Source organism: Anguilla rostrata, chromosome 16, assembly GCF_018555375.3.
Source record: "Anguilla rostrata isolate EN2019 chromosome 16, ASM1855537v3, whole genome shotgun sequence".
NCBI lineage: Eukaryota > Metazoa > Chordata > Actinopteri > Anguilliformes > Anguillidae > Anguilla > Anguilla rostrata.
Genome location: NC_057948.1, coordinates 13,842,614 through 13,869,441, shown reverse-complemented (window position 1 = coordinate 13,869,441; position 26,828 = coordinate 13,842,614). Strand labels below are relative to the sequence as shown.

Sequence of the window (26,828 nt, the reverse complement as noted above, 5' to 3'; positions counted from 1 at the left end):
TGGTGGTTTTCTGTGAGCTGTCAGACCCTGTTAAATCACGGGGGCCTAATTGAAGTCACTGGCCTGAAGACAAGAGACTGGAGCAGCAAATAGTGGAGTGCCCTTTAATTTATACACACTCTATTGTGTGTGTGTGTGTGTGTGTTTGGGGGAAACTCACTATGGTGACAGGCCCAAAAAATTAGCTGGCTGCAACAAAGGGAAAACACCAATAGTTAATACGGCCGAGCACAATTCTGAAAGAAGCAGAGCTAGCTAAACAGGTGCAAAATGAGGTGACATTTTTCTGGTGTTATTTTCATTTTAATTTCTAAGGTGTTAGAAGTGCTATCATCAAATTGAACAGGAATGTATTCACACATAATGAAACATTGCTTGGCTGATGTAATTATCACCAAATGTCTTTGGAACTGTAATATTTTCCTATTTTTGTGCTACAAAACCTAAAGCTTCCCACAAATACACAGTGAACAGGTATATAAAAGATTCATTACATTACAGATAATGATAATGCAAATGGGATGTTAGACATTTTATAGCTGTCTTCTTTTTTGTTTTCACATTTTGTACTGAAAACATTGCTTATACTATGCACAGCTTCCAGTAGAAGAAAAAACAAAGGAAATGGAATGTATATCTATAAATAAATGTAGTATCAGTAGCCTAGTACATGGATTTTAGTTAATACACCGGATGTCAAACACAGCAGTGTTTTCCCCCAACACTTCTGTTTGTTTAATTAAGTTTTTTTACTGTTTATTTCAGCTCACTTCTAAAAATGTGCAAGAGGAAAAACGCCCAATTCGCTCGTGTCGTCACCTTATTGCCTCATTTCTTTTCACCAAAGAGCTGCCAACATTGTCTAGAGCAGGGAGGGCTCCGTGGAATGTTGTCCGCCCAGTGGACCTGATGTCAAGTGCGGTCTTCTTCCAACTCCTGGTTTCAGGCTTTCTGGCCTTTATCTCATTTGAATCCTTTCTGTTGATAGACCACCAGAGGCCGAATTCACAAAACATCTTAAGGATAAAACTTTAGCACTCCTGAGTTATTGGTCTAAGAGCAAGTCACAGCATTTTAGTACAAAAATCTGCTCTTAAATCGGGTAGTCAAACCTAAGTCACTACGACCAAATCACAAACAGTCCAAAAGGTTGCTGCCGGCAATCCACCTCGCACTCAGGTCAGTGTTTTTGAAACATTCAATAGCATTGAGATTTTAAAAAGGCATCACCACAATCGCGAGGGTACTGCAATTATAGTACATGGTTGGAAAGCCGTTTTTATGTGGAAGCGTAGGCTATATGTTCCCACGCTGCTTTCTTGGCTTCTGAAGTGATCCGGACTCCAGATTTCCGTTTAATAATGTCCTTCCTTTCTTGAACCACTTGGGCAAAAAAGTTAAGGCTGTTCTTGCGTCGGGATTAGTTTTCGTTTTTGTTTACAGGCAATGTAGCTCGGTTACTCTAGCCTAATAATTGAAAGGCTGGTTTAATGGACATCCGCTAATTATTTTACGAGCTGCCAGGCATGCGCAATAAGATGCGGAAAATTAGCCGAATATATACATTACATTACATTACATTACATTCATTTGGCAGACGCTTTTATCCAAAGCGACGTACAAAAGTGCATTTTCATGATCGTAGACAACTGCTGAACACGGGTTCAGTAAGGTACAAGGTACCTGAGTATATTGAATCGGCGACACCTAGCCTTCATTTCTTTATTTGATCTTTATTTGAATATGATATTTATACGGTGAACTTTCCCACACAGACCCGTCCCCTATATAACAATCACTGTGGGCACACTATGTAAATTCGTTCATGAAACCCGGCGTCATCCATAGCAATGAGGTGAACCCCACACTGTCTCATAGCTTTTAGTGTTCTCCCCATTCCTTAGTAAAAGTTGGTCTCAGCAGCTTTGTGAATAGGTTTCTTGGGGAAGGTGGATCTCCTCCCCACCAGAAGGTTCCCTGTGGATTAATGCTTCAGTCATTGCTGACAGCTCCAGTGTCTCCACCCCACTGAGCAAAGAACCTTGCTGTGACTCTGGATTACCAGGTGAGATTCTCAGGACACACTGTGGCAGCCAATCACTCTTTCACTTTCTCCCTTCACCGCATCAAGAGAACATACTTTTTACTCGCCCAAGAGACCACTGCAACTGGGCCCGAGTACCACTGCCCACCTGGTCTTCAACCTGCCTAAATTCACATCACACCGCTTCTTACCACCCTTCACTGGCTTCCAGTGACCACCTGCATCCAAATAAACTCACACAGGCAAACTCAGCTATGAGAGGTATTGATTATACCGAACGTTTCAACCAGATTGTTCATCTTGGCCTCCTCTGGCCAGCTGGCTGTTCCATCTTTACAGTCACCCAGCAGCTGTTCCATACTCATTGCTCTTCTCTGCCCTCTTCCCCAATGGTGGGCAGATTCCCTCCTTCCCTAATTAGTCAAGAAGGCAGGTTCAGTAGTTGTTTTCCACAAGCATCTGAAATCCCGCTTTTCAGACTACACCTCTATCAGAGTCTTTAAAAAACATCATTCTCCCTTTATTTTACAGGTCTCATTGCATTTATCTCAGCAACACTAATTTTATTATTACCATCTCTGGCTCTAGTAGTTGTTTACCTACCATGTTAAATGCACCTTTCGTACATCACTTTGCATTAAATTAGTTAAACTAAAAATGTAACATCTTTTTAAAGTAATCATTTTGTAGCACATTGAATTAAATGAAAGCATTAGTTGATCTGAAAGATTAAAGGCCCTGGCAGTTTAATATGGGTGATTTATTCTTCATGGCATACAGTATGTACACCGCTGCCTTAGAATTTCTTGTATAACGGTCCTTAAGGGGCCAAATCATCTTCAGTAGATACTGTATATTATAATAAAATGGTAATAAAAACAAGTACCTTTGACAGACAAGTAAAAATACCGTCCTATCTTTAAGAAAAAAAAATAAGTCATTTTCACGTTGATGTGAAAATAGTAGGCGAGTATGTTTTTGCATTGAGGTGACTTCTATTTTGTTCAACAGGTGCATTTCAAAGAGAACAAACTGACAAGATTGTACTAGTCTGGGAATGAGGTCAGCAACACTGTATACTATAAATTGTTACATGCACTATGCCAAATTAGGCTGGCTTTATACGAGAGTGTTAGATGTTAAGGGTGGTCTTTATAAACTTTAGAGTTGACATTTTGGTATACAAAATGAAGTGTATCAAGCTATGCCAAACTGGTTAATTTATCCCTTGGATGTGGTGTAGTAAAATGGCACACTGTCTTTCTTTGAAATGATTAATGTGTAGAGACAGGCAGAACAATGCTCTGGTAATGTGGATGAATACATCATGATGGAGTGACAATGAGCATTCAGCTCTCATAAAGGTAGACTTTCCTTTTTTTGTGGAACATTTGCGCCATCTTCTGGCAGTTAAAAATCAAGTGTTGTATGTTAGTGTACAATCTCTGTTTAGGGAAGGCTGTAGCTTCTGTATATGAGTATGCGAAGTTCCCCACAGAAGCAAAACCAGCTAAATTGAGACCAGTTTGCTGCTAGGAAAAGATGTACTCATAGATCAAGAACATATTGAATTAGACCAAAACGATTCTCAATTGTAAAAAAAATCTTTTTAGTTCATATTTTGGTAAACAATATTTTTAGTTTAATATTAAGAATAATTTGTGAGAAAAAATAACAGTTCAAAGAACAATATATGCAGGGTGTGATTTATTTAAAATATGTTCATCCCAAAAAATATTTTTGTGCTATTTTTTCCATATGTAAATATTACATTTTGTCCAAAGATCTGAAACCATTCAAACCATTCATGAGAAATATGCAATAATAGAGGAAATCAGGAAGGGGGCATTACTTTTTCACGGCTCTGTACAAGGTGACTCAGTCATGCTATCCTTGCACAGGGAGGGTGAACAAAACAGGCGTGTGAATAGTTGTGTGAATCTAAGTGCTAAAATAGGTGTGAGTATCTTAGGAAATAAATCTGTAATACCAGAAAGGTGTTATTTTGGTTGAGTCTATTGAATCAATATTAAAATATAATAGCTGCTTGGTATACAGTAAAATGTCCAGTGTTAATTCAACTCGGAGTACATATGAGTCAAATTTGTACCATATGTACTATATAAGAATTGATTTGACACTTAACATTTTACTGTGTAGATGTATTTTTTTATTTTATGAAGTTTTTTCTTTATCTTTATCAAGGATGTGAATAATTTGGAGGACACTATATAAAATTATATATAGTTTTTCAAATAAAGCAAGCCTTTTTTTTGTATTTCTCAATTCAAACATCACTTCTGTTTTTTCATTTTGAATGTTGATTTCTGTGATGAAGGAATCAGCCCTGACATTTTAAATCATATAGTGGCATTAAAGGGCAAAGTTATTCCTAATACTTTAAACGGAAACATTTATCTTCTCCAAATTCCTCTTTCTGTGATTCTACTGTTGGATTCATAAAGTTTAATCATTTTCTCAATTTGCAGGGATCTGCAGTAGTGTGTTCCAATTTGAATGTCATGTAAATTAAAATAAGTCTAAAGAGTTTCTTTATTTCAGAGGCGTACTCATGGTTTGTAATAAATGCAATTGTATATTTTTTCATTTGCGTAATATAACAGTGATGCATGCATAATCAAAACAGACATTGCATTTATTCTTCAGCACTTATATTTGTGTTTATTCTGTGGGCCTGGTTACACAACAACGACTTATGCTGCATCAAACAATGAAATACGGCAGGAAGACAAACATTATTTGGCTATAATTGTTGTCTGAACAAAATAGCTGAATTGAATACATTGAATACAGGGGAAATTATAATGAAGATCATATGATGTGTTTGATTTGTATGAGGATGTAAAGACAAGACGATATACATATATTGTGCGTGTGCGTGTGTACATTCAGTGCAGTCCATAAGTATTTGGACAGTGGCCGTTTTTTTGTTGTTTTGGCTCTGTGCTCTAACACATTGAATTTGGAATGAAACAATGAATAGTAAATGTTGAAGTCCAGACTGTCAGCTTCAATTTAAGGGTATTTACATCCATATTCAGTGATCCATATTGGAATTACAGTCTTTTTTTTTACCTAGTCCCCCCAGTTGTGGGGGACCAAAAGTAATTGGACAATTTTCATAATCTTTAATAAAGACAGCATATTTAATACTTTGTTGTAAATCATTTGCATTCAGTGACTGCCTGAAGTCTGTGACCCATAGACATCACCAGATGCTGGTGTCTTTCCTGGTGATACTCTGCCAGTTCTATATTTATATACGGCCTATATAGTGGGCCACTCTCATTAGCCATTATACCCTTGAATAAGGAATTCCCATCCACCTGAAAGGATGATATGTTGAAATGAATGTACTATGTGCCCCTGGGTTTCTACTTGGCAAATAATATTGACATCGTGTCTGTTCTTGGCACGTGGGGGAAATAAGTTACAGATACATTGTTTAACTATTTTAAAACATGTATTTCTTGTTTTCTCCTTCATAAATTAATGGTATATGATTGGCACCAGCTAATAATTATAAACGTAAGGGCACAATTGGAAGGACAGAAATATGAAACGCGTTGTGGAGAAACAAATGTTGTATCCTTCAAAACACCCAACGCTATCAGGTCTTGCAAACCATACACATATAAACGTCTATGTTGCAAACAGCCTTACGGGCGCCATTTAATGCCACGTGACCTAAGCATCACCAAGGAGTGGTGTCCGTGTATCTTGGTTGCGGTGAAATAGATGTCAGTGCACCTTTAAGAAGAGCCCCCAATATCCGTACTAAATCTCCATCGCTGAACTCCATGAAAAGCTGTGGTTATGTCGGCTAGCTCTGCTTACGATGAAAAGGGGGGCTCCTCGAGTGTTGGGGAGCCGGAGTATGGTCACGATCCAGCCAGCGGGGGAATCTTCTCCTCCGATTACAAAAGGTATGGACAGACGGTCATATTTGGTGTTTTATATTGTCATTTTAAAGATGACAGAAGGCTGATGGGGGAGGTGCAAGGGCCATGCAATTTCCTGCCTGAGAAGGTGGAGAGGAAGCGGCAGTGTAATCCATTCATTGGGTGGTGGTGCCTTAGAATAAAAACAACGGTTGCATATTATATTTTAAAGTTGATCATAGTGGCCATGATGGTCGATATTTTTTTTGCCTGCCATCATAGAAAACAGGCCGTGTTTCTCAGTCATGTTAGCACCGGGGTACATGCTGGGCCGAAACTATATTTGCAAAGCGTTGTTTGATTTTCTCAAATAATTACAATAATTACAAAACTGTGGAACTATGAGGATCGTGCGTTCTCCGTCTAAACATTCTAGTTATCGCTTTCTTTGATTTCTGAGTGTGTCATTGTTTAAGGAAACCGCCACGAAACGACCGTATTTGTAGCTATTCTTAGCTGAACATTATACAAATGCAGTTATTTAACAATTACGGGAATGAGTGTTTCTTGATCACACTTAATTTGAACCCTACTGTGCAGAAGGCTTGATTCGCGTGTGTTTTGCGTAATTTTGAGGTTGAAATGATATTCTCGTTTCCGGCGGGGAAAGTGTTTTCAGAACTGCCGGTTGGACAGCGCTGTGGTGCTGTGCGCAGCCGAGGTTGCGCGGCGGAACTTGCTTGTGCACAGATGGTACTCCAGACTGGCCATCTTAATAGCACTCCCCTGTGTTATCTGCTTGACTGATGAATCTTGTTTCTCAAAGGAGCGTATTCTCTGTTTTCTCACATTCTCAATCAAATTTACAGTGATACCCAGCATGCAAATGCAACGTTATTTATAAAGGAGCACTAATGGTGACCAAGGTATACCGTTCCACGAGGCAAATCCTCGTAACACGTCCAGGGCGTGCAAACATATTTTTAGGAATATCTGTAATATATAATCTTGTATATAACTACCACACAGCTTCGAAATACATATAAACCTTTTAAATGACATTTTCCGGAAATTGTGTTGACAGACGTACCAAACTTTTGCCAACGTGTGGTTGTTGTATGTAGCTTTGGCGTATGCTGACGTTATTGTGAGTTTATGTTGTAATGGAAGACGAAACGCATGCACATGCCTCACAGAGCACTAACAATGCGAGTGTGCCTTTGGTCTTACTCAGAATCTAAAGTGAAGATATAACATTTCACCCTTCACTCTTACATATTACACTCAATACCACAGGGTAATGCTAGAATAAACAAAAGCAAAGATAATCCTGTTAACTGAATTAGGGTTGAAATTTGAATCTATAGTCTTCATTATTCTGGCAGTACCACACATGTCTGTCCTCACCAAAGCATTGTATGCAAGATGGATACAAGGATAAACAAAATATCAACTTCATCAAAAACTCAGCAGTACCCCAGGAAATTAAATTGATGTTACTTTTCTTTAATCAGTCGGCCTATCAAGTGAAAGGGTACCCCCAAGGTTTTCTGTCTACCAACAAACTAGAATATCAATGTGTTTTCTCAACATTATCAGTGTGTCATGGTGGCAGCGCTTTGGTGGTAAAGCCATCTTGCAGAAGCAGCTAGGTGTCTGTTTTAACGAGGCTCTGCATTGTGCATGGATCAGGCATCTATGGTGGCACCAATCCTGGTCCTTACTTTAACACTGACTCTGGAGCAGGAAAGAAGACCAAATTGCTGCTGTGTGATTTTTAATGTGTGTTATGGAGGTGAATCCAGCTCACAAGCAAACACGAGCCTAAGCAATTTGCAATTCTCTGTATTTGCTTTATTGAGTATTTGATGAATCAGATTAAAGCAGATTTTTAGTCGTGTCTTCAGCAAGAGAAACGCATGTTCAGCTGGGTTCAGGTCAGGTAATTGACTTCACCAGTTAGAACATAACACTTTTTGGCCGTGAAAAACTCAGTTGCTCTAGCAGTGTGTTTAACTTGGTGATAAACTTGGTTGTTTTAGTGGTGTGTTTAGGGTCATTATCCTTCTGCAAGGCGAAGCCCTGTTCAGTGGATTTTGCAGCATTTGGTTGGTTCTGACAGCAGTATTAGGATGAATTCTGAAACATCTTATTTGCATCTTATTTATTAAGTCACATCATCAATTAAGACGTGTGAGCTGGTTCCAGTGGCAGCCATGCATTCCCAATCACAACAGTGCCTCCACCATGTTTCAGAGATGAGGGGGTGCTTTGGATAATGAGTTCCTTTCTCTTTCCACTTAATCTCTTCTTTACACCACTTTGGTCCTGGTTAATATGAATATAATTTGTCCATACTAGTTTGTTCCAGACCTTTACAGTTTTGTAAAAATTTATTTTTTAGCTATCCCTTTTCTTGAGGCTTAGCAGTGGTTTGCATCTTGCAATGAGCCCTCTGAGGTTAAGCTGGTGTAGTGTAGTGTATTTTAGTGGTGCAAGCTGTAGTTCTGTGTATTTTAGTTTTTGACACATCTATGCCTACATCTTGGAGAGTGTTCTTGATCTGTTCAGCAGTTGAAATGGGTTTTTTTTTTCACAATTGAAAGTATTCTTCAGCCATCCACAACAGTGTTGTTCTGAGGTCTACCAGGTTGTTTGCTATTGCTGAGCTCACCAGTGCATTCTTGCATCTAAAAATGTGCCAGACAGTTGATTTTGACAAACTCAATGTTTTGGCTATGTCTCTGATCAATTTATTCTGATTTTTCAGCCTCATGATGGCTTGCTTTACTGGCATTGACACCTCTTTGGTCCTCATATTGAGAGACAACTCCAAATGTAAATGCCACACCTACAGTAGAATCAACTCTAGAACTTTTGTTAGCTTTTTTTGTACTGGAACTAATGATGCAATGACCCAGAGCTTGCCAAGAAACAGCTGAGCAGCCATTTGTCCCAATTCATTTTGGTCCCCTAAAACAGAGGGGGGACTATGTATAAAAAGGGCTGTAATTCCTATATGGATCACCCCCTAATTAAAGCTGGCATTCTGTACTTGAATAAATAAAAATAAAACTTTTGTCACTGTGCAAATACTTATGGACTGTGCCGTATATAATGTATGTTATATTACGTATGACATTGGCATATATAATATCTGCAATATGCGCCTATTGTGCTATTACACTATATTTATAATATTTACTCAGTCTTGAAATCAGGTCCATTCTTCTCTATAGCAAGGACAGTAGGATTGTGTGCTGTGTGGAAAGGGAGATCATGTTTTCCTATTTGTGAATTTAAAAGCGTGTGTTTGAGTGTGTTATTATGATGGACCCCACCCTGTCCTGCAGAGTGGAGCATCGAGCACCTCCACTTCCGGTGCAGTGCTATTTATAGAAGCTCCTCTGTGTGGATCAGTGTGAAAATAGCTTGGAACACATTAATGATGCATGAGATGGTTCTCTAGACTGCAGCCTCTGGCCGTCAGACAAAATGCCTTCAATCTCAGGGTTTCATTTCCTGCGTACAGTGTCTTCTGTAAGATCAGCTTTTATTTAGATTTTGGATTGATTTATATCCTGAAGTCTGCATTACACTCAGCATTGCCCTGTGCTCAGCATTTCTGTTTGGCTGCTGAAGCACAAAGTGAGACCGTCTGCTCTTCACTTAGGCCTCGATTTTTGTGTCATGTCATGTGTCATGAGTTTTGTTCATGTCCATGACTTTTTTTTAGCAATGCATATATTTATGTACTATGTATTATGCGCAGCTGGTTTCAAGTTAGGAACACGCTACTGACTTTCCTAGGCATAATGTTCAGTAGGATGACATGCAAAACACTGCAAAAAAAGTGTTGATGGAACATGATCTGTATCGGAAACATCACTTTACATATGTTGCATATAATTAGATTTGATCACTCAACGCAAATGGATATATTTTATATTTTTTATATATATTTATATAAAGTATCGTATTGGGAAATGTTATGTTAGTTATAGAGTTATTTTGCACTTGTCATTTGTTTTATGTTGTCAGTATAATACTAATTTGGTGTTTGTATTTTATTAAAAAATGAAAAGTGTGCTATATAGCAGCATTTGTCTATTTTATCTGTAAAATGTTATTTTTTTACTGCGTCTTGTTTGTAACTTGGAAAAATATTAAATCCACTCGACAAAAAAATGATTATGATTATTTTTTAAGTATTACTATATAGAAAATATTATGTTTATAAGCTTAGTTTGCTTATAATTTATGTGTATTTATAAGACACATAAGACGTTAAGAAGATACGTAAATCATTCTTACAGTTTTCTTGATAATAACAATGACAGCTTTAAATTGAAGTAGTTATTTTTTAAAGTTTAATGAGCAAACATTTGTTACCATGTGGCTGTATATCTACAGTAAAAACAAATACATGTTTAGTCATTGTTTTTGAAAAAAAATCTTTGGTAACAATTGCTGTTTGTTTTGCGAAAGAGCTTTAAACCACTACAAATAGCAGCCCTCTTTCAAGCATGCAAAATTGAGGTCAGGATTTATTGGTTCACTGAAACATGGCTTTCCTGGAAATAGAAACAGCAGGATAAACTATTGTAGTACTGCCTCTGGTCCAGAAGAGGGCGCTCACTATCAAGCTGTAAAGGCTGCAAAGCTGTGACCTGTGCTAGGTGCACTGATCAAAAGAAAAATAGTCAGATTGGTACTTTTCTAACTATACCCAGTTAATGCATATATGGACAAGGCTACAATATTGGTATGTATATAGGCTACACTTCAATTAAAAGTTAGTGCTGCATTATATGTGCCGACTGTTTTTTGTATGTAAATTTTGCATTCAAAACTGAAAACACTTCCATCCGTGTACAATAGTGCCTTATACAATGGTTTGATGTACAATTCAATATGGAACAGAGGGGAAAATAATTGTTCCCTGCAGGCTGTTAGAAATACAGCACAGGGGAGCTCTTCAAATGTAATGGCCAAATCTGATATAGAAAAAAAGATGCTACAGTAAAGCAAAATGGTGATGAAGCCAACCCAGATTTATTTCAGAGACAGACAATTGTTTACATTATTTTAACGTGTTATTTGGTATGTAGAATAACATGGTGATTTCACTGCTGTAGAGTGTGTGGGGAGAAACAGCTTTCAATTTCTCCTCCTCAGTTGTCAGATGACTATACCTCAGCATTTGAAGGGAGTCTCACTGTACTTAGAATTATAAAGGAAATAATTGTATTGTATTCAAGGGATGTTAAATTAGCTGGCATACAACTCTACATCCCTGGTCTCAGTGCATTCTTTCATTCTTGATCCACACAATAAGAAAACATTCTCCGGAGGAATAGGTGTGATGTCATGCCTACAGAGTCTTCTTTTCATTGGTTATTCCCCTGTTCTCCTTCTCCTCAAGAAAGCATGTCCTCCACCCAGCTATTTCTTTTTCTCCATCATCTCTTGCATGTTGAGTTTAGGTTATCCTGGGTTTAGGAAGAACAATAGAAGGGTTTCAGTGGCAGGATAGTCCCTGCTTCATTGCACAAGAGTGACTCTTCTGGTTGATTAGGCACCTGAAGGCTGCCTGCACCAGCTGTGAAATGTGCCCCTATTTAAAAAAGGCTTCCAGAATGAAAAGGCTTATCATACTGCCATTTGCAATGTTGGTGTCTATCTGTGCTCGTATTTATCTGCCATTTGCAATGTTGGTGTCTGTGTATGTGCCTGATGCAAGCTGAAACTGTATATAGTGCTTCTCCTTTTCATCGCTGTGCAGTTCATTTTGTACTTGTGTGAAGGTTGCCTAGGTGACAGTAACCCACTTCATAAAAGTACATATATATGTGTGTGTGTATATATATATATATATATATATATATATATATTATATGTGTGTGTGTGTGTGTTTATATACAGTACAGGCCGAAGTATTATGTATTAGGTAGAGAAGAAGTCAGTTTATATATGCACATTTATTGAATAACAAACGAAAGTATACATTTTTAAAAATATATACCTACAATAACACAAAGAGATGGGTTTTACTTAGTAATAATCTTTGACATGACTTTCCTCAAAATAGCCTCCTTTGGCTTTAATTACAAATAAGAAAATTATTGGAAGTCTACCCAATCATTTTGCAAGTGGGGGAGGGAGGTGGAGGGGTAGTTAAATTGACTGAAATCTTATCTACATGAAGTTTTTTTTTAAACCACAGGTGGCATAATACCATTGGCCTGTAGTGTAAGTAAAATAGAGACTAAAGCTGAAAATATGGAAAAGAAGAAGCCATTAGGTTTAGTCAACATATTGTGACAAGGTTATTCCCTGTGAGAACTTTCAAAGAGGCTTAAAATTTCCAGGGACAGTGTTCAGTGCACACTCAGAAGGGTCCAGCTGATTCGTGGTCAGGGTCATGGGAGGTGCTGGAGCCTATCCCAGCATGCATTGGGCCAGAGGCAAGAGGCTGGACAGATCGACAGTCCATGGCAGGGTACACACACGATTCACTCACAAACTCATACCTATTGGAAATTTAGACTCTCCAATTAACTGTGTGAGGAAAGTGATGTTTCTTTTTCTCGGCCATTTTACACTTCCAGAAGCTAATTTCGTTGAGGGCGGTATCCTCTGGAACCCTACAAAAAATATTCTAAATTTACCATTCTCTCTTTTTGACTAAAACCTGTATTTCAGTCAAAATATGTTCTTTTTGTGAGCTTCTATGTTTAAAAATGCGTTCAAAATGATGACATGTCACGCAAACTAAATTCACTTTGAAACAATAAAACCACATGGTTTCACCTTGCTGTGTGCTCTGACCTGCACTCAGCTGTCGGTCTGCTGTAAATCAGGCTTGTAAGCAGTAAGTTGGCTACAATGTTTTCAAAGGAATTTCACAGGGAAATGTAAAGTGAGTCTTTTTCACCAACAGCCTCACACACACACACGCGCGTATGTGAGCAGGCAGTGCTCACTATAATAACTGTTGATTTGACTATGCTGACCTCTCCCCTTAGACCTGTCCAGTGTGGTAAAAAAAAAAACTGCAAGGAGTTTCCTGCAACTGGCGTAGCTCATAGCGTCAAAGAGATAGACAAGCCTCCTGTTCACAACAGGGTGAGAGCTCACAAGGAGGAAAATTACAAAAATATATAATCAAATCATAAACGATTTTAAATGATATAGTGCCCTTTATCACTATGGCAGTGACTTTTATGCAAGCATTTGCCAATAAACAAACAAAACACCGATAAGCAATTGATAAAGCGTGCGCTAAGCTTCCTCCTGGGCATTGTGAAAACACGAGGTGAAAGTAACTGGGTATGCAGCAGATTAGCTAAACCATCATTTCAGCTAGAAGAAAGCCATAAACTACATTTGAAAGCTATGTAAACAAGCTTGAAGAAGACGAGGCTTTAAGGTTACTGTAACGTATGTGTGGTTTCCAAGTTATGATGAGTGGATTATAGATAATAGCTTGCTTTTAATATATTAGTATAGATAATGCATTCACTGTTTGCAATGTAAGAAGTTGCTTTTTTAGAAAAGCTGCATTTTTTGCATTTGAAATTCTATTCACATACATAGAAATGCTTGTTTTCAAGTGCTCCTGAAAATGCTTTCAGCTCATTGGGAATAATGCATAATGAAATAATGACTTTTCTTAGTCCATGTGCAAAGAGCAGATAGATTGCTTATGCCTCTGAAGGGGTTCTCGGTGATGTCAATACCATCACTATAGTATTAGCAGTTGTTTAATTCGTTATTTAAAATTTGATTTGATTTGTGTTTGAGTTGTTGACGGTCTTGTTATTTCCTTTGTTATCTCTCTTTTTGCACAAAGTGCGATGAGTCTAATGTTTAAAATGGTATGTTGCGCTGCACCTTGAATCAATGACCGATAAAAGCAATAATTTCAGATGATGTTATTTTATATACGGGGTTATACAGGGTTTAATCTCTGAAATCACATACAGGCTGGTGTGGGTTTATGTGTATTCATTCAGTTTTTTTACAGTGAAATTTCAGGCAACCTGGTTGCATAATACACAATATAAGTGTTAACATTCACGGTTCTATCACTATAAACTATTTTACGATGCCAATGTTCCTTATTTTGTAACATAGGGTGGCAAAATGAGCTTGGGGGGTCCTATCCTTTTCTGCATTTTGAAAATCCACTGACAACACAAATCATGGTAAAGTCAATGTTTTTTTTATCATCCAGCGAACAAAATCTACTGTAATTTTCATTCTTCTGAGGAATTATCATTACTGTCCATTTAGCTATTATATACACACCGAAAGTATTGTGTACGCAGGAATGTTATTATCTGTGGTTTATATAGTCACTCAGAATCAAGATGAGCCCTCCTACTGGCTTTTCTGATGAGTATTGGCCAAGCAATCCCTCAGTATAGCCAATGGGACCCACCGTGTGCCACCGTGTGATCTAGACTGTATAAGTTTTGCTTAGTACACAGCCAGCCAGTGGTGAGCTATTACGGTTTCACCTGTCAAGCATGTTAGCCAATTAAATTACATTTCCAAGGGTGTATAATTTGTTAGGCTTGCATGAAAGGACACACATTGTTTCTCCTGCGTAAACAAATCATAACTTTTCCAGTATGCACGTTGAAAACAGTATGCACCGGCAAGAAACTTTCTTCAGGCTTTATGCCTAAAAAAGTTGTTGTTTTATAACAAAAATTTATTTTGCAATGCATAAGTCTAAACAGAAGATTCAAAGGCATGTTCAATGAAGGACTTGATTTCATCCTTCCTTGGTGAGCATCTAAATACATTCTCAAAACATATTTATTATTATTCAGTACACTTATACAGGAGTATAAGGAGTAGGCCTGATTTTGAATATTAAATGTGGAATGTGAAATTGTGGGATGCGTTTGACATTGGGGTGGTATTTGATGAAAACGAATCAAAACAAATCAATGGACCTCAATCAACGAATTAGTAACTAGATAGCTATTGTAGTTATTTTATACAATATTCCAGACCTGCTGCTACCAATTTCAGCACACATCTTTCACTAGCAGTATGCAATATACTACAGTATACAATATATAGTATTTTAAATCTCTAAACACCCATAAATATAATTTGGTTAACAAGTGAGTCTCCAAATGGTCTTTTTGGAAACACTCCTTGACATAGATTATAAAAAACAATGCAGAATGCTCATTTTTGGTTGTGTTGTTATCAAATTTGAACCAGGATTTATCCAGTGTTGTGGCTGTGGCTCCATTGTGTTTGTAAACCTGCCAGGCACACCCACAAGCATCTGTACCCATTCAAAAAAATCTTGTAGGTGAGAAAAAAACTTCCACCATGTTTAACCATCTGTTACTTTCTTTCAGAAATATTTGGAGTAATTCTGACTCTTGGAAAACGAACTCTAACTACCAATGTTTAGTTTTCAGAGGAGACCATGATTATGCCTGTAGTCAAAAGGTTTTGAGAGTGTTTGCCATTTTATTTCAGGTATTTCATTTTCAGGCTTGTATTAAAAAAGAGATGATACAGAAGGGGTTAACCATTATATTCACTTGTCAGAGTGCAGCTACAGTATTTTGTTAATGTTACAAAGAACATAATTATTGTTGTTCTTCTTTAGTTGCTAGTTTCTCAGAATCTACAAAGGCCATACTGATTTAATTCTCAGAGCTCACAAACTGTACGGGAAAGTGAGTTTATATTAAGTGATTTATGAGTCATATTTACCTAACCCGTGACCAAAATTCAGCATTTGTTTTTGCTGTCAGGTGCACATTGTGCACAACTTTTTTCCTTCCTTGATTTCTCCATCGGTAGATCCCTGGTGGAATCTTTGTAGGTTTTAGCCATTCATTTGTGCAATCAGAGGATCCGAAACTGAAAAAGGTGACATGTGACTTTAATTATACTAACAAAAATTTTACTATAAAAAGAAAATATTTAATTGCAATTATTTATTTTGACCAAATAGGTGTTCTGATTGGGCCTCCTTTCAGGAGGTCCTGACCTAGCAACATAATCCAGGCCTGTTTTCCACATCACCAGACTTAGTGTCACTAAGTTTTCTCTTCCTTTGTTGTGAAACCGTAGCAATAGCACTGCCATTTCAGATCAAACTGTAACTCGATGATGACAATGGTGTTAGTTTTAGGCTCTAGGCTTGGGGGAAATCATTGTTACATGCATAGTTTAACAGAAACCAAATTTTATGGTTCTGACATTCAGACCTGCCATTCAACTATGCACTATGTCCGAACACGTTATAGGCTACATTTTTTCCTTTATTAAACAAGATGAACTGTCACATGAAAATGGAGAGCATTGTTGGGCTGCATGGCCTGTTCTCTTCATTATGTTATGTTATGAAGAAATGCCGCAGTAGAACTACTACAAAGTGCAGTAGCTGCATCACGCAGGAAGAGTCTGAAGATTTGACTTAACCGTGATATAGGCCTGTCTTAGTCTCACTCGTAAACCAAAAAAAAAGTCCTGAGACCTTATATAATTTGCATAATTTTATTTTCACATCATGCTGGAAAGGGATCTTCACCAAAGAATACAGAATTCAGTTATAATGATGGGGGGAGGGGTTCCACTCAAATCTCAAGGCTAAAATAATAATATGCATTAAATAATCCAATAGGAGTGTATCCCACCTTTGACCTACTTTCCTCTCTCTTTGGCACACAACTCAGCCATTTTAATTCATCCATGTCATCTGCTCATTCGCTCCAGGTCCTTTTCATGTGTCGGGGGCAATACTGGAAGCATTCTTGGCAGCCTGGACTCCTCGCTGTTGCAAACACATAAATAGTTTACGAATGAATAAAATGTGACTGCTTTGTGGAGCTGTGATTCAGCGCTTTTTTTAGATGAGAATTTGGGTAGAATTTTGCCGCGTGTGAAGTGGCTCTTCCATGTTGTAGATTAGATGATTTGGTGAATGGTGGTTTGCTGCATGCGTGGCTCTGTGTTTGCTGTGGTAAATGAGTGAGTAAATATAGACTTGCTGTGCTCTGGTCAGTACAAGGGTAAGGTTGAGAGGGCCAGGGATAACAAAATGGCTAAATATTCCAGTGATTATTGAATTGAACTGTCCCAACAATTTGGTTTCCCTTAAACTTGAATTAAACCCCCATTCGTTTGCACAAAGTGGATAGACGGGCCAAGCTTACCTGATTCAAGAGGGAGGTTCGAAGAGGCAGTGAGCATGCAAGATGAGTGGGTGTGTGGAGGAGTTAAAGTAGTGCATGATGTCACGGTTAGAATCATACTGGTGAGAAATGGTGAACTGAGCTGACAATTCAGGTTGGGGGGGGGGCGTGTAACCAGTGTGGTGAATGGAAAAAAATAATTCATTCAGGATGACTACCACTGTCTATTTACTTAATCAAATCAGAGATGTTTCATTGTAAGAGTGCAGTATTATTACAGCAACAGAATGTTCCAATAAAAAAGGATATAACAGGAGTGGATATGGTAATTGGCACTGACAGGAGTCTCTGGGTGAGCGAGCCATGGACACAGAAACAATGCTTCTGCCCACACACGCACACGCACTCACCCACACATGCGCGTACACGCACACACACACACACTTGCTCGCAGCGAGGTGCGTAATTTAGTGCCTCAACCTCCTTGCCTGTCGTGCATATCCATCAGTCACGCTATCCCCTTGGCAACACTGCAGGTCAAAAGTCAAGAGCACTGAAGCTTGCAATAACCTGTCAATGAGCCCCCCTCTCCAGTGAGCAACGGGAGCCGTCCGCCCAGCCTTATCTCCCTTCCCGATCCCGGGTAGCCAGCCGCCCGCCCACAAAGACGTGAGGAAGCCACCTGGCTCCCGGCTGACGGAATCCTATCCCGCCGGATCGTGTTTCTGCAGGCAGGTGCCACGCATCTACAACAAAAACACAGAGAGATCCCCGCCGCTGTTTTCACTGTTGCAATAAGGGAAGCCAGCCCGGGTGGCGTTTGTGAAAGCTGAGTCATATCAGGAAAAACTGCACGGGGAGAGTGAGAGAGCGAGAGAGCAAGATGAGCAAAGAGTGAGAGAGGAGGAGGGGGGTAGAGAGAGACAGAGACAGAGAGAGAGAGAGAGAGGGAGGGAGGGAGGGAGGGAGGGAGGGAGGGAGGAGAGTGGAGTGCGGGAGACAGAAGCACAGAGGGGAGGGGGTTTGCTAATGTGGCCGAGGGAGAGGGCTGTGCCGTCTCTGCACAATAAAGAGGAGCAGGAGGAGAGGAGCGTAGGGTGAGGTGCTGGAAGACGGAGTGTTGGGTGAGGTGCTGGAAGACGGAGTGTTGGGTGAGGTGCTGGAAGACGGAGTGTTGGGTGAGGTGCTGGAAGACAGACCGTAGGGTGAGGTGCAGAGCCAGCTCCTGGGCAGCCAGTAGTCGAGGACCAGAGGAGGGCTGTACAGAGGAGCCGACGCCTCCGACGGCCGAGGAGGGGGGGGGAGCCCTACGCACGACGCCACGCCTCGGATCAGCAATCAGCCAATCAGCACTGGGAGCCCATCGCGCCTCCACTGGCCTGTCCACATCAACCCCTCTGTGCTCCACATGGGTGTCTGCGCCCGCCCCGCCGGTTTCTCCTGCGCTGCTGCCCCCTCAGGGACCTACTCCCCGCCGAACCGTCAGCCCCTTTCATCAGTCGGAGGGCTAGCGGGGGGCGTCTGAGCGCGGCGTCTCCGGAAAGTGGCTGGGAAGATGACGACCATGCAGAGGCTTCTGCAGCTCCCGGTGAATGCGGTGAACATGGTGAAGACGGCACAGGTTCAGGAGGAGGCCAAGAGCCCGGTGCTGACCCCCGACGGCGGGCAGCAGACGTGGTATAACGCGGTCAGGCCAGACGAGCTCAGGTACCTCCGGTCCGGCGGCGAGCAGGAAGAGCGGCCAACGCTGGAGGAGGGTGTCACCAGCGCCCAAACACAGCCTCTGCGGTAGGCCAACGTACTCTGCACTGTAACACAGCGCGCATAGAATGGTCATCATAGTACTGACATACTCTACACATCTGCATCACTGACACACTCAACACGCTTGTGTCAGTCACACACTACACACCTACTGACTCTACATTCACACCGCAGCCATATTCTACTTCCTCATCTCGCTGACTGCCTCAACACACCTGTATTATTAACAGACTTTCCACTCCCTGTATCGCTGACAAGACACCATTGGATCACTGACACTTTAACCCTGTATAACTGACGCACACTACACCACTGTATCGCGGACACTACGTCTCTGTGTTACAAACACACCTTTTCTATTCGCTATTCGTTTGCCTGCTATCTCTGATCCATGAGGGGCACTCTGTAATGCTGTAAAGCCATTCCTTAAACAATATTGACAGTTAAACCTTGTACTGACCAATATCGGCACTGTTGTTTGTTATAAAGCGTGAGACCTCCATGAGGCACTGAAATAGAAGTCGTGTGTGGAGTTTGCTCAAGACTCTACAGGTGTCCACCATGTTCATTAGAAGCATGAGATGATATCCTCTGTGTTTTGGCTTAGTAACGTCAACATACACCTTTGATGCATTTTCAATGTGCACGTTTTAAGAGGTCAGTCTTTGTAAGGTTACATTTGAGGTTAGGTTATGAGGTTATGGATTGTCTAATTGTTTTCTGGTTTATGATTTTTCATATTTTAGATTTTACTGTTAGGTTGTAAACCAAATATATTGTAACTGCGTCTTTCTGTTTCCGTAACAATGTGAAGAAAGTGTATTTCCTGTTTTATGCTGCTTCTTTGCATTCAAATCTTATATTGGCAGGAGTCAAAATAGCAAAGTTGACAAGCTAAGTTTGTAATAATTTGCATGATTTCATATTTATAACAATACTGAAACATGCCTTGGGCTAACTTATCCCTAAAGCACTAAGTAATAAAGAGATCAGTTAGATTAGCTGATATTTCCTTATCCTGAATTGTATAGCCTATATTAAGGATCTCAGCTTAAGGGAGCACATGACTGAGAGGTAATTACACAGCAAGTTTATTGAGGAGCCAATATCACACAAAATATCAAACAAGAACTTCCTTCATATTCCCCACTTCTTGCTATTCAAAGGAGCAGGTGCAGGGGAGCCACATTCACAGAGAGGCAAGGAGAATTGTGGAATATTGAAGGAGTGGAATAAAGATTTAAACATGTAACCGATGCCTCCCCACATCAGCAGTACCTGCCACTAACACAACAGCAACAGCAGCTTTTCTGAAATAAAATGCATCATGTGAACATTAACTGTTTATCATTTCACTGATGTGACTAAATATTTGTTGTTGCTATAAATACTTTTAACGGTGCATGTTTTAATGGATTTTGAGCTGGTAAAGATTTCACGCTATAACAGCAAGAGAAAAGGGGTTTTCTGTTCTTGCAGTTCTTCGATAGTGTGGAAAATCAAGTGTGTTGAATATGCATTACCACAGACTTAAATGCCAGGGAATGTTTGGTGCCACCATTTAACTCCAGGACAGTCATCCAATTGTGTTCAAACCTAGGGATTTCAGGCACACGCAGTCTGCGCAGAGTTTAAATTATTTGGAGAAGGTTCCGTATCGCTGAACATTTAGCATTAGGTCCGTGTGACCACACTGTGACTATACAAGGAATGCTGACTTCACACCATGATTTGGGAGGCCATGGTGTTATTTCCTGGGCTTTTATTTATTCATGGTTCTCAATATGTGGACTAAGAGCTGTGTTAGGCACACTAAAACTGGACGATAACAAAAACAAGCGATATTGATATTGGGTTCCCTCTTGCGTAAAAGCAATAAACTTCCAGAAAACTCCTATCAGGAATGAGGTTTGTGGCTGCATATTAGTGAGTGATTTTGAAATTGGAAATTTGTGTAGGCCTGAATCACACAACTGACTTTACATGGCTGCTCATGGTCACACATGAGTCAGGAGATCCTGCGTGCTTTGAGTGTGTAGCAGACCTGAACAGCCATTGATCTGATGGCTGCATGCCAGTCACTGCTTGTTGTAGCTCTGGACTGACTGTACCTCTGTTCAAGATCGAGATCTGTTTCCTGTTTGTAAAGGGATGGCATCATCAAAAGATGTGATTATGTTCCTTTGTCGGAAACCTGTGGCGTGTTTGGGGCCGAAGTTTGCATTCAGCTGTGTGCTCTTCTTGATTATATAATTCCCTACTGTTCAGTCAATTGTAACGAGGTCTGTTAACCTTTAAGCTTAATCAGTGTTTCGAATTAGAATGTATGCATCAACAAAATTACATCTGCCATCCTCTATGTCGACAACACGTTATCAGCCTCCTGGTTTACTGGCAACAGTTCCTCCTAATTACTGCATGCATCGGTTCTATATAAGAATGCTTTTTCAGTTGGACTACAGATAACTAGAGTATATGCAAATATACATGTATATATTACAGGATGGCCACAATATACTCCTAATGAAATATCAAATTTTCAAGATGTTTTCAGTGTCAACATATAAGACAGTTTTGCCTGTTTTCTTATCAACTTTGTCCTGGCTCACATACTGTAAATAAGCAGATTTTCCTTTACCCAGCTCTTACCACATTTCACATGAATCAGATCTGTGCTCAGAATGATATGTCAATCCATTTATAAGTTAACTATTAGCCAGTTTTCATCCCCGATCTCCCAATGTGGAATTCACAGTCATACAGTAGTTGTAGATGCAATTGAGTGTCCTTCACCAAAATTTGGCAAAGTATGGATAAAGCGCATGGTCTCCTACAAATTGTCTCCCTAAAAATGTACACTAGCAGCTGCTACTTTTTACTTAGTAGTCCACCTCACAGTCTTTGAACAGCGCTATGTTGGCTAAAGTGATACTTGTTGCACTGTACGATTTACCACTGTGCAATGCCAAGGCAGGCAGAACACATACAGGTAGCCAGCTTCAAGATTGTTGGGGACAAGATTCATGCCACCATTTCAGGATATGGCTACAATTTATGTATTGTATGTTGCCACTATATAAGCAATGGATTGAATAAATCCACTCTCTCCAAAGCCTCCTGCTTCTCTTCAGTTTTAGTTTTTTGTCCTTCATAGCCGTCGCTTGGCTTCTTTATCATCACTCTGCCAGAAACAGCAGAGCAGAAGCAGCTGCAGGAACATCATAGTGCTCAACTGCCATTTTGGCAGTTCTGTCTGTAACTCAGTGAAGTTAAAAAAAATGGTTATTATCATTTGTAAGAACGAGACATACTCAGAGATCTTGATGTGCAATTTTGGTGAGAGCACACCAAAATTCAACTGCATCATTTCAGAGCAGAAGAAGACTTGGCTTTTGGCTGTTTACTGGACTGAAAACCAAACTGTAAACCAGTTATTATGGTTAAGCTGTGGTGTGTGTGATTTGAACATGTCCAGAGAAGCACATTTGCCCAGCTATCAGATCGGCCGGGTTGCCCATTAGAGGTAGATCCTTAGTGCCTTTTTATCCTAGTGGTTGCAGTTTTATTTTATCTAGGACAATCATTCAACCATGCCAAGAGTAAAAAAATCCATGGTATAAGCAGACACTGATACCGGCTATTAATATTAACATGTATAGTGAGGACCAATGTACTGGTGTAATTATTCATGCCTAACGCTAAAACCAGCTTACATTACTCATTGGTGATTTCATCTGAAATCTCACTCGAAGTACATAAAGCATCTGGTTATATAATTATTTTCCCTATCAGCATGCATTTACAGTATGTGTGCTGTGGTTGGTGGAGGTGGTTAACTGACCTAAGATGTTTGATTCTTTGACTTTATGACTTATTTGAATTATAGTACTATTTTTATAATAGCATCAAAACGTTTTACATGTCTGAACAGGAGTTGACTTTGTTTAACACATCTATTTTTGTTTTATATTGAAATTATAAAACAAATCAAATACAAAAATGATATATCTGAACATTATTGTTGTTGTTATTGTGTTAATAGATGCCCCTATCTGTGGACTTTCAGTTGTACATGATCAAGCCAAATAAATTTAGCCTGTATGTAGGTAGTTGCTCATGAGTGCAGGAAAAAAGTATGCATTATTGCTGTAGATTGATCAGATTATATTTTTGGAATTAAATACTGCATGAATTGAAACTAAATGAAAGAGAAGGGTAAATATAGAGGCTGTGTTTGAGGCCGTGTCTTTGTGAAAATATCAGCGTCTTGTCAACTGTACTGTGGTCAGGGACACAAATTGATTCCCTTTCAGAGAATGAGATCGGGGGTAGAGATTGTTCTAAGATGGAAAACTAGGTTGGGTTCCTTCTCTCTGTGTCCCCTGTCTGAAGTTAAGGGCAGCACTGCCAAACCAGTCATTACGATAAGATCTTTTCCTTTCAGAGAAAGGCCTCCTGGCTCTTGTGCAGGCCCCATTCCAATCACGACCGAGGGCTCTCTCACCGTAAAACACGTTGAGAGGCTATGGGGGGTTTTTTTCGTGGCAGGGGTTTCGATATTTATCGCCCCCGCCGCTTTAACGGCAGAGTCCTGATTGTTTCTCCGTCATGACACCGGCGAGACACCCAGCTTCGGGAGGACAGGAGATGGGATCGCTGATGCGTAGGAGCGAAGGGAAGGCACCTGCCCCCCAGGGCTCGAACCGCTGCAGCAGAACACCGCCCCCACAGACCGACTGTTTCAGAATGCTCCTTAAAGCCGTTGCTTTAATAAGGCCTCTGCTCTTATTGTGCCACATGTGATTCCCACTGTCCGTGAATATGTGACACTAAACACCTCTGCTTATGTGAGACGTTCATATTGTGACTTGAGGTTTATGACTGCTACTGTGATGAGCAGACCATGAAACTGATGTCCCCCCCTTACTCAATTACTCAGTCAGTCATTCAGTCCATCTCACATTCTCTCAATTATTGAGTGAGCAATTCCCCTGGCAGTGAACAGCAATAACCGTATTTCAGCTCTTAGAGAAAAAACCAGGGAAAGAGTGGAATACCGTGCTGTAGAGAAAATAAGCCGCAAAACAGTGATATATTTGTGTTCAAAATCGGGATACAATACATACATACGGTGTTTTAAACAGAACACAAAATGCAGGTAATATTCTGCGCGTGTGACATGACTGTGTCAGGCTCTTCATGTACTCGAACCTGTGGCACACACTACACTGCTGTACATTGGCTATAGATGCCTGAGCCTCATTCACTGCACACTCTGCCTCTCCATGCTAAAGCTAAAGCAGCAGCAGTGGTTTAAGGCTGCTGGGGAGAGGAGCCACACTCATTTCATTTTATTGCATTCTTTGTTGCCTTGGAAACCAGCCGTGCAACTTGGAATCATTTTGCGAGATATGATAGCCAGTTAATAATTTCTGCCATGATGTAGTGTCAGTCTCGTGGGGTTTTTTTAATTAGCATATTCTTCTGTTTCCGTGTCCTTTTGAACGGTTTACAGTGAATTCATTTGTGATGCATCCCTTGGGTTACAGTGGCTTGGGGGAGGGGATGATAAGAAGGTGTGGTGGAGCTCTTCCACGGCACAATAAGCAGGCTCTAAGTGTTCTAAATGGTGAGAGGTTTTTTCCTCTCACAGTTGAGAATACTGGGTTCCCATATAGTGTTCTTGTTAATGTGTCTCTTGCTACTGGGGCCACTGATGATCTGCTCCCTTGGAGGGTGATGATGTCACAGCCCCTTCAGAATGAACCTTGAAAAGCAGTCTCCAGGGAGACGGGTGACACCTCCCTCCAGACGTCTACCATTTTCATATATTTTTTCCTTGTTAAAATGTGGCCCGCAGAGAATGATGAAACCTGCCGAATGGTGCACATGTTGAAATGAAGGCATGGAGAAAACTGGTAATGCAGCTTGAAATATTTCATCATGAAACAAAATGGCATGCGATAGACATTCATTATGTGCTCTCCGCACGTTAGACAGTGTGGGGTGTTTCTCTGCCGCCATTTTCGTCATTATCCACTCTATCCCTCAGGTCACTGTGACAGAAGAGGCTGGTCCATTTCTGCATGTCAGCCATGCTCTCTGATCTCCAAGCTCAAACCTGTCATCACAATTCACTTCCATTCATGTGTCTGGAGCTAGTCATTTTCGAGCTCACCCACCTTACACCTAATTAGTGACTAGGTACAGCCTCCCTTACTCTCTCTGGATCTGACCTGTACTGTCTCATTTGAAGTATCTGCTCCTTAATGTGGAAAGCAGAAACACCCCTTTCAATTCCACATGACCTCAGGTGTGATTTGAACAGGAAGTACTATATGCATCATCCCTTCTGGAGCGCCCCAACTCTTATTTGGAACACGGACGTTTTATTACTCTGAAAATTATTTACAGTACAGAGAAGACAGAAATGCACACCGTGTTACAAACAAAGAAGATGGATCTGTGGACTGTGAGGCTGTTTATAATGGATTAGTTCTTTTGTTCTGCCTGTACCAGAAAGGCTTTGAGCATCACTATAAATTTCAATGAAATATTTGTCCCATTTTGTTCTTCATCTTCACCAGGATTGATTGGATGTGCTTATATTTCACTTGAACTTTTAGAATTTGATATCTAAATAGATGTCACATTTGACTTGTGAAAGGGCTTGTAAGTCTCTTATAAATGCTAACATGTGAATAAGAGAAAGCTATTTAAACAAATGGGGAATACATATTAATTGAAAAATGCACACCTCCAGTAAAATTATTCAGAGTCATTTCACCTTAGTCACTTTGCACTTTTAAAATATAGGCAAGGAAAATTATTGTAGAACAGAATAAAGATGCCGCCCCACCTTGCAACTTTCTCTGTTGAGAGAATGGGAAATGCAACTGTGCTGTATTGGTTACTGTGGAAACCCAGAGAGCGAGACTTAGGCTAACCCTGGTTCAGGTGAAACACAATTGTTAAATAGCCTCAGAGTCATGATGTAGCCTTTCAGCATAGCTGTTTACCAGCACTGATTATCTGAAAATGGCTATTCCCTTTGTTCTTTTTTCACTGACAGCTCTCTCAGCACCTGCCGCTACTCACGATTAGTGCAATTTGCGCACAGCCATTTAGTATTTCTGCTTCTGCCTTTGTGTTGGAGTGCTGGTGCATGGAGCCCCTGATGTTCTGGGGCAGTGGTTTGACTCCACACCGCTGATCGCATTCCCCAGCCATCCCTGAGCATGCTCACCAGGTGAACTGAGTTCCTGTGGCAGTGCTGATTTGGACCCGATGTTCTGAACCTCGTGGCACTTCTGCATGAAAAGGTGGCCTTCAGACAGATTGTCCATGGTCACAGGGCAGAGTTTGAACACACCATTATGTCTGGCGCTCACAGTCACATGGTCTCCCCAGGCTCCCCAGCCTGTGACAGAAGGCCTCGCTCGGGGGCGGAGCATGTGTGCTGCTGCCTGGCTGGGTAAGGAAGCGGAAGAACCGTGTCCTAACACCGTATGTCCAAAAACCCTCGCAGCCTACACTGAAGCTGGGGCCTTTTTAGCCTCTTTTGTTCCTGTATCTCTGCCTTGCCGTTTCCTCTTAAGGGACAGGATGATTACAGTAATCAACAAGAATAGGAGGAAACAGTAGCATAATAAAATACGGTGATTACAATTCGAATGCTGAAATAGTTTTTGCAGAAAAGCTTGATGTAACATTAGAATAAGAATGAGCAACAGCCTAAATCTCAAGACTACTATGATAATGCCACCCGCTGTAGGATGAAAGATAAGCTACAGGTTTATATATAAGATATAATTTAAAAAATCATTTTAGCACAATTTGACTAGCACATACGAAGCCCATTTCCATGGGTCAGGGGATATCATTTCAGTTTCCCCATCACAGGTACAAATTAAATGAATTTTGAATTGCATCTCAAAG

General features: G+C 40.3%; 1 protein-coding gene across 11 annotated transcripts in view; it reads left to right on the top strand.

Annotated features, from left to right (window-relative positions):
• Window positions 1-5,791: 5,791 nt before the first annotated feature.
• The window catches only part of LOC135241691 (AP-3 complex subunit beta-2), a 58,463-nt gene continuing 37,426 nt past the window's right edge, over window positions 5,792-26,828 (top strand). For 3 of the 11 annotated variants that reach the window (XM_064312258.1, XM_064312259.1, XM_064312257.1), the window contains exon 1: window positions 18,157-18,914. In XM_064312258.1, coding sequence (XP_064168328.1) covers window positions 18,682-18,914 — 233 coding nt within the window. In that variant the 5' untranslated portion in view covers window positions 18,157-18,681. Of the gene's footprint in view, window positions 5,992-18,155; window positions 18,915-26,828 lie in introns of those variants that run through there. The other 8 variants (XM_064312263.1, XM_064312262.1, XM_064312264.1 and 5 more) reach the window with 5 other exon arrangements.